At 52.2% G+C, this 14,102-nt stretch overlaps 1 protein-coding gene across 1 annotated transcript in view; it reads left to right on the top strand.

Annotated features, from left to right (window-relative positions):
* Positions 1-802: 802 nt before the first annotated feature.
* LOC308175568 (nuclear factor of activated T-cells, cytoplasmic 3-like) overlaps positions 803-14,102 on the top strand; it is a gene marked incomplete at both ends in the record, with an annotated part of 14,686 nt that continues 1,386 nt past the window's right edge. Inside the window, 3 exons of the mRNA XM_080551210.1 lie at positions 803-1,002; positions 8,455-8,627; positions 9,021-9,161. Of these exons, the coding sequence (XP_080407336.1) occupies positions 803-1,002; positions 8,455-8,627; positions 9,021-9,161 (514 nt within the window). The remainder of the gene's footprint in view (positions 1,003-8,454; positions 8,628-9,020; positions 9,162-14,102) is intronic.

Below are 14,102 nucleotides of genomic sequence, written 5' to 3'. Positions count from 1 at the left end.
TGAACTTATTTTTTCTCTGCTCTCTCACTCACTTTCCGTCCCTCTCCATCTTCTTTCTCTCGTGTTTCGAAAACGTGTCTCTCCTCTCCTCTCCTTTTTCTTCTGGCTTGAGCCTTTTCCTAGTTTCAGGGAACTTGAACGCCTTCTTTTGGATCTGTCTCCCAAACCCCCGGGCCAAGGTCAGAGATTATGGTTTATGGTTTATGGTGAAAGGGATTTCGGAGGTAATTGCGCACATGGATGGGATCCTTCTTAAGGCACGTTGTATCGAGGGGAAAGTATGATGAAAGTGCGGGGTGCGGGTGGAGAACACCAGTGTTGACCTGCTCAGGGCCAGAGCGCTCCAGATGAGTCTCCGGCGGGCCTGCCAGAAACATCTCAACGTCTCAGCGGCCGTGACATTTAGATTCCCTCGCTGGAGAGCAAATGTTGGAAATGTGCAAATCCTTTTGTGTGTGTGTGTGTGTGTGTGTGTGTGTGTGTGTGTGTGTGTGTGCGCCGTGCTCATAATGGACCCACACACTCATGTCTCTCTCTCTATCCCCCCCCCCCCCTCTCTCTCTGTCTCTGTCTGTCTCTGTCTCTGTCTCTGTGTCTGTTTCTGTCTCTCTCCCTCTCTCTCTCCCTCCCTCCCTCCCTCCCTCTCTCTCTCTCTCCCTCCCTCCCTCTCTCTCCCTCTCCCTCCCTCCCTCTCTCCCTCCCTCCCTCCCTCTCTCTCTCCCTCCCTCTCCCTCTCTCTCTCTCTCTCTCTCTCTCTCTCTCTCTCCCTCTCTCCCTCCCTCCCTCCCTCTCTCTCCGACAGCTGGTGGGCTACAGCGAGAAGTCCGTCACCCTCCAGATGTTCATCGGCACGGCGGACGACCGCTACCTGCGGCCTCACGCCTTCTACCAGGTCCACCGCATCACGGGCAAGACGGTGGCCACGGCCAGCCAGGAGATCGTCATCACCAGCACCAAGGTCCTGGAGATCCCCCTCCTCCCTGAGAACAACATGACCGCCAGGTAGGTAACCAACCGCGCAACCACGTCACGTGGCGCAGGGGGAGGTAGAGCCGGCGGTTGGCGTCTAACGATTGCAAGGTCGGCAGAGAGAGAGAGAGAGGGAGAGAACCCCCGGCTGGCCACATGTGATGTCACGAGGTGTCCTTGGGCAAGACACTGACTGAACCACCCTCAAATTGCTCCCGACGATTGAGCGGGATGGCCGGCGCCTTGCGTGGTAGCTTGGCCGCCATCGGTGTGTGTGTGTGTGTGTGTGTGTGTGTGTGTGTGTGTGTGTGCGTGAATGGGTGAATGAGAGGTGGTTGTAAAGCGCTATGGAATAAGGCGCTATCTATATAAGTGCGGTCCGTTTACTATTTACGTCAACGTACCATCTCTCAGTTATGAGGACACCACCATGGAAGCCCCTCTGGGATAAAAATAACACCTTTATGATGGTACAGGGTCGTAACGCCTTCCACAGGGGGGTTTATAGAGGTGGGATGCAGACCAACAGCTGGGAGGGTTTCCCATGAAGCCCTGTACTCCAGACTGGATCCTGCGTCGCCTGGGATGTTTATGTTTTTAAGGCATCGTTTCATTTCATTTTCATCGGAGTTAACAGGAAATTATTTGTTCTGTTCACGTTATTTTTATTCGATTTCGTTCTTTTCGTTCTCTCACATTTACACAAGCAATAAATCATACAATGAACCTATCGCTAAGCCACGCCCCATTTGAAAACACGGACAAACAAACAACGCTCGGGGCGCTTAGGTGGCGTAGTGGATTAAGTGCTGACCATGTACCACACACAGGGTTCCCGGTTCGATTCCAGCCGCGGACATATCCTGCATGTCATCCCTTCTCTCTCTCACCCATCCTTCCTGTCATAATCTCTACTATATCTGTCATTAAAAAGAAAAATATGAGTGGGACTGCCCCACTCAGAAAAAAATACTTTAAATAGCAACAACAACGCTCGCTCAAATTCTTCACTGACAGTAACTGACTGTCGTGACTGAATGACATTCAATGACTTACAGCTGAGTTCATGGCGGGAGTTCAAATTTCTGATTTCTGATTTACCACAGCAAGTAATAGACATGTTTTTTTAAAGATGACAAGAATATTTAGTCTAGAAACTTTTCACCATCAGATATTAGCGAGTTGTTTGTCCAAGTTTCCTGCCTGTAGTGACTTTTGCTGTGATATGATTGGACAATTCTGGGCATGGCTTTGCGATAGGTCTATAGTCAGTGTAACCAGGGAGTAGCTAAAGGACTGTAGAATTTAGGAAGGGCTGGTTATCTAACTAACTCTGAGCTAAATCGGCAGTGTAGGAGGATAGAGGCAGGGGGCGCCAGCAACCCTTTAGACTAGCATTACTAGCATTAGCATTAGCATTAGCATTAGCATTAGCTAACAGACAACTGAACACCCAGCAACTGTATCAAATATGAACAAACACATTTATTTATACAAATGATATATACATCCCCATATATACTCCCTCCCCGCCGGCCACACACACACTCAATCCCTCACTCACACACAGTACCTGGCCTGAAAAGGCTTAGAGTCCCGGACTGAAATGAGCGCGTTGAGGCCTGGTTGGAGCTCGCATGTGCTTCGAGGAAGGCAGCAGACAAGGGGGGGGAGTGACGTTGCAACTCGAAGGGAAAGGGGCTTCTTCGTAGTCAACGACGAGGTGTTAATGGTTTCAGGTCCGGTGGTCCACGGTCAGCTCCGGTGGTGTCAGCGGTCGGTCGCAATCCACCTCGTGGAGGCGACGGCTCTGTCTAGCTTGGGTCTCGCTATGCGCCAACGTTAGCAGCCGGCGGCTAGCAAGGCTGGCTAACGGTGACACAGCTAAAACTGGGCTAGCGCTGTTAACTCACTAAAACTCCGTACGGCTCACAGTTCCCTGGACATTCAGGATAAAGAGCGACTTTATTGAGCAAACTTCCTGAACCTGGCTGGCTAGCTAGAAAGTTCACACAGAGCTGTCACATTGGTTTGGAGCACGTTCCCGCGAAGCTTCTTCTTCTTCTTCTCACTCTCGTCACTCTAACGCACAGACCACTTCCGTCGCTATATATACCAACCGAACATACATCCGGTCACGTACGCCAATCATACATCCGGTCACGTACGCCACTCAAAACCACGCCCACTAATCTGGCGCTTGCACAATACTAAACAAATCTAAGACAGAACTTATACAATTACAATAACAATACATACACCTTCATGAAAACGTACATGAATAGTATGGAAAATAATAAAGGAAATAACAGGGGCAAAATAGGGCTGATTCGGGGAAACTAACTGGCTCTGAATTGTGGGCCTTCATAACAGCCGCCCCATGAAACCCTCGGTTTCATTTAACTATGGAAGGCACACTGGCTAGGCTGCTCTAGCAGCGTGAGGTATGAGGTGATAGTGTCCTTTGTAATTTGAGGGAGTTTCTCCGCGGCAGAACGGAAATGCCGGTGTCGTCCATGAACCTCTGCGGGGTCTTGATGACCCGCGAGGACCGGGCGCTGACCACCGGCATGATGAAGTGCTTTATGTGTTTGGCGAACTTTGATTTGCCCGGCTGGGCGTCGAGGGAGTCCGACGTCATGTCTTCGTCGTCCACGGTGTCCTCTTTCACGTCCTGCAATAACAGTTGTTGAGTCAGGTCCATTTCCACCTGCTTCGACAACGTTTTAGGCCGGGATCTGGGTCTTTTCGACCCGAGGAATTTAAGGCTTGAGGTGGGGACCTGTTTTATGTTTTCGCTAACATCGTCTTCGACGCCGTCCGGACTTGCCCCGCCTTCGGGCGATATAGCCTGACGTCTTAACTTTTTCTCTCCCGGTTTCTGCTTCTGTTTGCACCACTTTCCTTGTAAGTTCCTTCGCCTTTTCGTGCCGTGTTTGAACGGACTTTTACGGATGCGTGGTTTCGTGTCTTCGGCTACGGGGTCGTCCAACAACACCACAACTCCGCTGCTCTCCGTTGGCTCCGCCTCTAGCTCCGGCTCTGGCTCCTCCTCCTTCACCTTCAGTTGGGTGTAGGCCATGGCCACAGGTGCAGGCAGAGCTAGCTCCAACTCAGCGGTCAGCGGAGTATCGTCCGGCTCTGGCACCGCCGGCGTCTTCCTCCTTTGAGCTGACCTCTTCCTCACCGACAAGCTAGTAGATCTTTTCCTCCTCGGTTTAGACAAAGGGCTGGTAGATCTTCTCCTGCTGGGTTTGGAGACAGGGCTGGTAGATGTTCTCCTGTTAGGTTTGGAGACAGGGCTGGTAGATGTTCTCTTCACGCCCTGGACTTCGATACGCACTGTCTTTGCTTTAAGGAGGTCTATGGCGTAGACGTCCTCCTTTGACCGTACGTAGAGCTTCTCATTCTTGTAGGGCGCAACGTCTAGCGTCCACAGCTTCTGGACGTTGTCTAGTAGCGCCGCATTCATGGAGTCCACACTGGTGTGAAGGCAGTTGATGGTCTGCACTTCTTCGGTTCGGACATGGAGGGATGACGTAGCTCTCCCGTCTCTATCTCTCCACTCGGTAGCGCCTTGGAGGGCCCACCCAAGCGCAGTCTTAACAGCCATCGGGCAGCCTCGTGGTCCTCTCAGCGGAGGACGGAGCGACACGATCAGTGCAGCGTTGTCCGAGCCGATGAGAAGGGTTGGCTCCGCTCCTTCTATCGGATGTAGGTCTACTCGCCGTAGGTGGGAATATCTTGCGCGTAATCTCTCCAGGGGGTAGTCGTAGCGGGAGAGCGCTAGCTGGTCTGCGGTGAAGACATTCTGAAGCCGATATCTGTCCGACGGCCGCCCCGCCGGGGAGATAGAGAAGTTGATTCTCGCCCCGGTGACCTCTTTAAGGTCGCGACGTATCGTGCGCAGAGTCAGCTTCTCCTCAGTCCCTTGGAGCCCCAACTGGCGCACTGCCTCCTGGAGAAGGATGGTCCGTTCCGACCCGTCGTCTAGAACGGCGTACGTGTCGTACACAGCGTTGTTATGGTGAAGTCGGACCTTCACCACCTTCAGTAGGACCTTGGAGCCGCTGCTCTGGGTTGGGTCTAGGTAGTAGACAGGTGTTTCCTCTTCCGGTGCGCTACCGGACCTAGGGCTTCTGGTGCCCTCCGTGGACCTGGCGAGGGAGACCTCGTGTAGGATGTTGAGGTGGACCTCCTCACAGCGGTTGCACTTTCTCCTCAAGGTGCAGTTCTTAGCCAGATGGTCGCGCCCACAGTTCCAGCACCTCTTGTTCTCCTCGAGCCACCTCTGCTTGGCCTCGGTACTCAGGTTGTTGAAGTCACTGCACTCATTGAACCAGTGCTCGCTGGTGCAGTACGGACATGGCGGTGGACCTCTCCGTCCCTTTTGAGGGGGTTGAGAGGAATCCTTTCCCTCAGGTCGGGCTTTCCTCTCTCTCCGAGGCTCCTCCTCCGTGTGCAGCACTCCTACTGGGCGTCCTCTGTTCGAGCTCGGCCTGTCCCAGCGGTCTCCCTTCTCCCTCTCCTTCTTCGGCTCAGCGTAACCCATGGCGTCTACGTTGGTGTCATGCACTTCCTCCAGTAGGAACTCCGCGAAGGCAGCCATGCTCAGACCCAACTTCCCGGGGTTACGAACGCGCTGCTGTCGCCGGAACCTCTCCTGCCGGAAGCGTGGGATCTTGCGGAGCAGCCGCTCTACGTTGGAGGTGCTGTTGATCTCGCTGGCGCCAGCTGGGCCCTGCGTCTTCAGCATTCCAACCAAGGTGTGCACGCGGAGCGCGAAGTCATCCAGCGCCCGTTCATCCTTGATGGGGGCCTGCTGTTCGAGGGCTTGCAGTTCAGCAAGGGCGTGGTTCCAGGGACGACCGTAGCGGGCATCCAAGTCGGCGAGCGCTCTGGTGTAAGGTGTCGGTGCGGAGGCATGGGCCAGAACCATGTTGTGGGCTCTGGGGTTCCTCACATGCTGAAGGAGAATCGCATATTTGTAGGACTCTGAGCAGGAGTCGTCCAAGAGCGTGTCTAGGCAGATGCGTAGTTCCACATACTGGCTCCTGTCCTCGTCCTTGAAGAAGGGGAACTTGGGTCCCTCCACCTGGGGAAACATCCTGTAGTGGATGATCGGGGCTGGAGTGACGGTCTGGGTGTCCGGCCTGCATGCCTTTTGGTTCACTGGAGGACCTAGGGGTGTGCTACGCTCTTGGGGAATGGCTCCCCTCCCGGGCAGCGACGCTGGCTCCCTCTGGGCCGCGTAGCGGTCGGGTCCCTGGTCCTCTTCCTTCAAGGTGGTCAGCTGGGCCTGTAGTTGGACAGTCATGGCGGGGGTCATGGAGCCATCGGCGGGGGGTTCAGGAGATGGCACTCGAGAGGGCCGTGCGGAGGATGCTCTGGAGCTACGGGCCGACGGAGCTCTGCTGATGCACACGTCGCGCATGGTCTGCATCACTTCCTCCATCTTCTCCGCGTGCAGTCGCTCTCTCTCCATCTGGAGGCGCTCGCGCTCGAACTGGATGCGTTCCCTCTCTAACGCCTCCTGGCGCTGTCTCTCCGCCGCACGTTCCGCTCCTTCCATCTGGAGGCGTTCACGCTCGAACTGGAGGCGTTCCCGCTCTAACGCCATCTCGGCCTGTTGGCGCATACATTCTAACAGCGCGGCACTACTCCCTCTGGAGTGCATGCTATCCGCCCCCGAGGCAGAACTGCCCACGGAAACCCTGGACCGGGAGGAAGCCACTGAACGGCAGGAGCTAGGTCTCGAGCGCGCCGTACTGGGAGGCAGATCGTTAAGGCTGAGGCCCTCCCTCTTCCGCCCGCAGGCGCTGTCAGACCGGGCCTCTCCTTCCTGCTCTTCCGTTTCTACGGCAAAACCCTGCTGTTGTGCCATCTCATCCTCAGGCTGGTGCTCTTTGATGGCTGTCTCGGTGCTAGCCACCCGCGCGCCGGCGGACACCTCGGCCTCTCCGACCACTGTATCCCGTGGAGTGCGCTCCTCACTACCACTCAGTGAGCTTTCGGGCTCAAGCTCATACTCTTGTAACCTCTGAGGCAACCGCGGGACTCTCTGTGGTCGTGGCTCTGGCTCAGGGGGCGGAGAAGGGGGGGTAACTGTCTTGTCTGGTTGGCTGCGCTCAGCCATGCTATCACTACACAACCTATCCGGCTCGAAGGACCAATTGTAACCAGGGAGTAGCTAAAGGACTGTAGAATTTAGGAAGGGCTGGTTATCTAACTAACTCTGAGCTAAATCGGCAGTGTAGGAGGATAGAGGCAGGGGGCGCCAGCAACCCTTTAGACTAGCATTACTAGCATTAGCATTAGCAATAGCATTAGCATTAGCTAACAGACAACTGAACACCCAGCAACTGTATCAAATATGAACAAACACATTTATTTATACAAATTATATATACATCCCCATATATACTCCCTCCCCGCCGGCCACACACACACTCAATCCCTCACTCACACACAGTACCTGGCCTGAAAAGGCTTAGAGTCCCGGACTGAAATGAGCGCGTTGAGGCCTGGTTGGAGCTCGCATGTGCTTCGAGGAAGGCAGCAGACAAGGGGGGGGAGTGACGTTGCAACTCGAAGGGAAAGGGGCTTCTTCGTAGTCAACGACGAGGTGTTAATGGTTTCAGGTCCGGTGGTCCACGGTCAGCTCCGGTGGTGTCAGCGGTCGGTCGCAATCCACCTCGTGGAGGCGACGGCTCTGTCTAGCTTGGGTCTCGCTATGCGCCAACGTTAGCAGCCGGCGGCTAGCAAGGCTGGCTAACGGTGACACAGCTAAAACTGGGCTAGCGCTGTTAACTCACTAAAACTCTGTACGGCTCACAGTTCCCTGGACATTCAGGATAAAGAGCGACTTTATTGAGCAAACTTCCTGAACCTGGCTGGCTAGCTAGAAAGTTCACACAGAGCTGTCACATTGGTTTGGAGCACGTTCCCGCGAAGCTTCTTCTTCTTCTTCTCACTCTCGTCACTCTAACGCACAGACCACTTCCGTCGCTATATATACCAACCGAACATACATCCGGTCACGTACGCCAATCATACATCCGGTCACGTACGCCACTCAAAACCACGCCCACTAATCTGGCGCTTGCACAATACTAAACAAATCTAAGACAGAACTTATACAATTACAATAACAATACATACACCTTCATGAAAACGTACATGAATAGTATGGAAAATAATAAAGGAAATAACAGGGGCAAAATAGGGCTGATTCGGGGAAACTAACTGGCTCTGAATTGTGGGCCTTCATAACAGTCAGTATACTACTGGCCTGTGGTTTGTTCTATGGCTCTCAGCCCAACTGCAAGTAAGCAGCCTTGAGAACCGATGGTTACGGAGCCGAACGGCCCTTAGGGGGGCAGGAGTCTATCTCCTGTTTCCGTAGCGTGAGGCAGCTTGATGTACAAGTACACCCTCATGACATGACGCTGGTACTCCCCCCCCCCCCCTCCTCCTCTCATGCAGCATCGACTGCGCCGGCATCCTGAAGCTGCGTAACTCTGACATCGAGCTGCGGAAGGGCGAGACGGACATCGGGCGTAAGAACACGCGTGTGCGTGTGGTGTTCCGTGTTCACATCCCCCAGCCCAGCGGCAAGGTGCTGTCTCTGCAGGCCTCCTCCATCCCTGTGGAGTGCTGTGAGTCACACACACACACACACACACACACACACACACACTCACACACAGACACAGACACAGACACACACACACACACTCACACACATTCTCACAGACTGCTACATACACACACACACATTCTCACAGACTGCTACATACACACTCACACACATTCTCACAGACTGCTACATACACACACACTCACACACACACATTCTCACACACTGCTACCTACACGCACACGCTCACACGCTCCCACACGCACTCACACTCACTCACACTCATTCACACACGCACTCACTCACTCACTCACTCACTCACTCACTCTCACACTCACACAGTTGTAGATGTTGCGTTGTGACGTGTGTGTGTGTGTGTGTGTGTGTGTGTGTGTGTGGTCCCCCCCCCCAGCCCAGCGCTCGGCCCAGGAGCTCCCCCAGGTAGAGAAGGCGGGGCTGACCAGCTGCCTGGTGAGCGGAGGAGAGGAGATGCTCATCACCGGCTCCAACTTCTTCCCAGAGTCGAAGGTCATCTTCCTGGAGAAGGGCCCTGGTAAGAGACGAGCCTACACCACTACATCAGACACACACAGAGGGACAGGGCTGGTACCTGGGGGAGAGAGAGACAGAGAGAGAGACAGAGAGACAGAGAGACAGAGAGACAGAGAGACAGAGAGAGACAGAGAGAGACAGAGAGAGACAGAGAGACAGAGAGAGACAGAGAGACAGACAGACAGACAGACAGACAGAGAGACAGACAGACAGACAGACAGGTCAGACACCTGATTGTAGGTCACCTGATAGTTAATGTACCTGATTGTAGGTCACCTGATAGTTAATGTACCTACCTTAAAGAGATTGTATGGTGCTGAGGAGACAGATCGTCGTTAACCCCCCCCCCCCCCATCTCCAGCTGAGAGGCCAGAGGTCTGGCCATTGGTCTCCACTCATATCTGAGGGCTGAGCTTAGAGGCGGTTAGACAGGAAGGGTTTTCTAGCACCACCTGTCTGTCTGATCTGCCTGAGTCCACCTCCCCTCTCTCCCTCTCTCTCTCTCCTTTCCTTCCTCCCTCCATCTCTCTCTCCTTCTCTGCCTCCCTCCCCCCCTCCCTCCCTCTCCTTCCTTTCCTCCCTCTCTCTAAGTCCCTGCCTCCCTCCCTCACTCTCTCCTTCCCTGCCTCCCTCCCTCTCTCCCTCTCTCCCTCCCTCTCTCTCTCCTTCTCTCTCTCTCTCTCCCTCCCTCCCTCCCTCTCTCTCCCTCCTCTCTCTCTCTCTCCTTCCTTCCTTCCCTCCCTCCCTCCCTCTCTCTCTCCTTCCCTGCCTCCCTCCCTCTCTCTCTCCCCTTCCCTTCCTTCCTCCCTCCCTCCCTCTCTCTCCCCCTCTCTCCCTCCCTCCCTCTTTGTCGTAGAGACCGACCCAAGGTGGAAACATTGAATGGGTGGCCTCCTCTGAACCAGTCAGTGCCTGCCCCAGGGCACCTTTCTGAAAGAGCGGTAACAGAGTCAAGTTAGCACACGGCAAAGAGCCTCCTCGGCTGTTGCTAATGACGAGCATTTCTAAACAGCTGGAGAAGGAAAGATAGACTTGCAGGAATGTCTCTGTAGTCTCTTTGAGGAGCTTCAGGTGAAGCGTGGCGGCGTAGGAACGTCAGCGTAGCAGAGAGGAGAGGCGACACCACCGTGTCAGGCCAGGGCTTTGTGGGGAGTGGAGGGAAAAGTTGGGAGATAATAATAATGATTTGGTTTGTGTAAATTATCCTCACTATCCCTCCCCACTAATCCAATAATGTGCTTGTTATAGAACGTGCCTGATTTGTATGAAAAAGGAGAAAAAAAACAGAGAAAGCATGGAATAAAGGGAAGGATGAGAGGAGTAGGACACAGATATTTTTTTCTACCTTCTCTCATAAACAAGAGTACAACAGTGAATGTTGATCGGGGGAAAGAAAACAGGCTTGTTGTGGGTATCGTACAGGCTGGTGGTTTGTGAGGCGATGGATAGGACTACGATCTCTATTGTATTTTGCTTCCGGGAACAACAGTTTTGGTCAAGGGACTGAGTAATTGGAGGATGAGAACGGAGAGGAGGAGGGAGAGGAGGAGGGAGAGAAGAAGGGAGAGGAGAAGGGAGAGGAGGAGGGAGAGGAGGAGGGAGAGGAGGAGGGTGAGGAGAGGGGTGAGGTTTGGTAGGGGACGAAACTGAGGAGGAAAATGTGTTTTTCTTCCTTATAAATCCAAAGATCTGAAAGCCCCCAGAGTTATTTACAACTGAATAGCTTCTTGTTGTTTTGTTTTGGTAGATCTAACACAATGGGTGTATGTTCCCTCCTAGCGGGGCGTGGGGGGGGTGGCGGGGTGACCCGCCCGTCATAAGGGTGAGGTATGAGATTCCTGTCGGAGCTTGTTTTCTGGAAACGACGCATGTGGGGCCCTCTCTCTCCTGCGTGTTGAATGTCAACACAGGCTGCAGGAATACGTTGTGCTGAAGTCAGAGAGGTCAGGGAGGTCAACGAGGGAGCAGTCAGACACAGACTCACCAGAGAGGGAACCTCCACAGAGGAGTCACACAACGAACACACCGCAGGGTTACTGAGACTCAGGCTGATGTTGTCTCCCAGGTGATCATGTGGGGCCGGCTGTGGCTCAGGAGGTAGAGGCTGGTGGAGGTAGAGGCTGGTGGAGGTAGAGGTTGGTGGAGGTAGAGGCTGGTGGAGGTAGAGGCTGGTGGAGGTAGAGGCTCTGGCTCAGGAGGTAGAGGCTGGTGGAGGTAGAGGCTGTGGCTCAGGAGGTAGAGGCTGGTGGAGGTAGAGGCTGTGGCTCAGGAGGTAGAGGCTGGTGGAGGTAGAGGCTGTGGCTCAGGAGGTAGAGGCTGGTGGAGGTAGAGGCTAGTGGAGGTAGAGGCTGGTGGAGGTAGAGGCTAGTGGAGGTAGAGGCTGGTGGAGGTAGAGGCTGTGGCTCAGGAGGTAGAGGCTGGTGGAGGTAGAGGCTAGTGGAGGTAGAGGCTGGTGGAGGTAGAGGCTAGTGGAGGTAGAGGCTGGTGGAGGTAGAGGCTAGTGGAGGTAGAGGCTGTGGCTCAGGAGGTAGAGGCTGGTGGAGGTAGAGGCTGTGGCTCAGGAAGTAGAGGCTGGTGGAGGTAGAGGCTGTGGCTCAGGAGGTAGAGGCTGGTGGAGGTAGTGGCTGTGGCTCAGGAGGTAGAGGCTGGTGGAGGTAGAGGCTGTGTCCCAGGAGGTAGAGGCTGTGGCTCAGGAGGTAGAGGCTGTGGCTCAGGAGGTAGAGCCGGCGTCTAATGATCGCCAGCGCGTCTAATGATTGCCGGCGCCTTGCGTGGTAGCTTGGCCGCCATCGGTGTGTGTGTGAATGTGTGTGTGAATGTGTGAATGTGAGGCCATTATAAAGCGCTTTGGAATAAGGCACTATATGAGTCAGTCCATTTAGAGCAGAGCAGAGGCAAATCACCTGTTTCCTGGCTGTTAGATGGGTGAGGCACCTGGAATAAAGCAGAGTAGATGTGACAGATGATAACTAGGCCCTTTACCAGACATGTACAGCATATGGGTTTAGTTTAGTTCAGTTTATTTGGCTTAGAGAAGGACAGTGTGCACATGCATTCATTGTCTGATAGGAAACAAGTAGATGGGAGCATCAGATTTAGCAAGAAGCTAATTTCCATCTGTCGTCCTACAAACAGTGAACATAGACACAATAAAAGACACAATATCAAATAGAGGAAACAACATCTTTCATAAAACGAAGACAGTAAGAAGTGCATGTTATAATACATAATAAAAAGGCCAATGAACCTACTCCTAATCACAAATCACAGCCTTACCTAGCTAGATACACATTAGAGTCTTGTCTGATCAGTATAAAGTGCAGGCAGGTAATGTTTGGGGAAGCCCCAACCCTAACCCTAACCCTTGACAGGAGAGTTAGCTCGTTACGCTAACAGGTGCAGAGATGTAACCAGGCCCACAATGCACCGTGGTGAGCAGCGTGAAACAGCTGCATTTTGCAGATGATTTTTTTTTTTTACAGGGAACATTTGTTTTTGCCACAGAACAAAGGCAACAAATGAGTGCAGTCGATTGTGAGTCTCTCTCAACCACACCAAGCAAGCAAGTGTTTCCCCAGCACATCATTTCCTCAACCGCTTTTCTGAACGGATGCCTAATGCGTCTGGCCAGATAATTACATCTGTAGTAGGAAAACTGGAAAATTATATGATGTTTCCTAGCCAGAAAAAATCTGGCAGCGTGTGGAGGAATTTTCTAAATAAATAGAGTTATTCCACTTCTGTCTGTCCATAATGTTCACCAGGCAAGACAAACAGCAGGACATTTAGGACTTTTTGATTACTTTATAATCGCTGTAAAAAAATATTCTCCACAGGGTTTCTGGGCATCATAAAATAAATGACATCATTTGGATGTTTCAGGTCCCCCAGAACAAATTGAAATTCCCGGCTTTCGGAAGCGTTTGTAGTTTCCTAAACCCCCGTCTGCTAGAGTAGTAGTGGTGTCCTCTGACTCAGTCATGGAAATGGACCGCAGAGAGCACTCCCCACAGGGGAGTTAGGCTACCTTCCAGAATATCACTCCAGGTTTCAAGATGGGTCTGGAATATGAAGCAATGATGATCATAGCACATACTGTGTCTTCCTCATAATTATGTCTGGCTTGAGAGTGTATCAAGCCTTCAAGCTGCTCAACATATCCTCCCTTTTTTCATCCAACAGCTAAACTCCCCCCTGTCTATATACCCCCCTGTGAATAGGCCATAGAGTGTATATAACACTATGTGCAATATGACAACCCTAGTCGTCTTATCTGTACAGTATAGTATAGTGGATAGTGTACATAGCCTTTATTTATGTAAACCAGCTCCTTTCCCTTCTTGTTTTTTTTAGTTTTTCTTTCTTTCCTAGCACCAGGGGAGCCACCCCTCCCAAATTTCGTTGTTTGGTACCTGTACTATAGCAATGACAATAAAGACCATTCATTCATTCATTCATTCATTCATTCATAAGTATATAAATTGACATAATAGATACATTCTCAGATGTCTACCGATCACTTATCCCCCTATTTATATCCCCCCTATTTATGTCTATTTATGTCTCATACTTGTTTTTTTATTATCTTAGGACGGTGTTTTGATTGTTAGCACCTGATTGTTAGCACAATGACAATAATAAATAAAGCCGTTCCTGTCATCTTAGTGTCTTGTCTCCTATGAGCCTTTTCAATCCTATAGTCCATAACCGTCCGTAATATGAATTTACCCTAAACCTCTTCTGCCATTTTCACATTGTTGATATATAGTCCAAGACATGGCGATTCACTTTTCTCCTCAGTGTCACTACTACTCTATGTCTGCTCCCGCCGATCTCTTTAATCATAATAATAATAATAATAATAATAATAATAATAATATCTTGGTTTTATATAGCGCCTTTCACAAACCCAAGGACGCTTTACAGATTTTACAGACAGAAA

The sequence above is a fragment of the Nansenia antarctica genome (assembly GCF_963989245.1).
Source record: "Nansenia antarctica genome assembly, contig: SCAFFOLD_610, whole genome shotgun sequence".
Taxonomy (NCBI): Eukaryota; Metazoa; Chordata; class Actinopteri; order Argentiniformes; family Microstomatidae; genus Nansenia; species Nansenia antarctica.
Note: the sequence above shows the minus strand (reverse complement) of the source record. Positions and strands in the feature narration are given on the sequence as shown.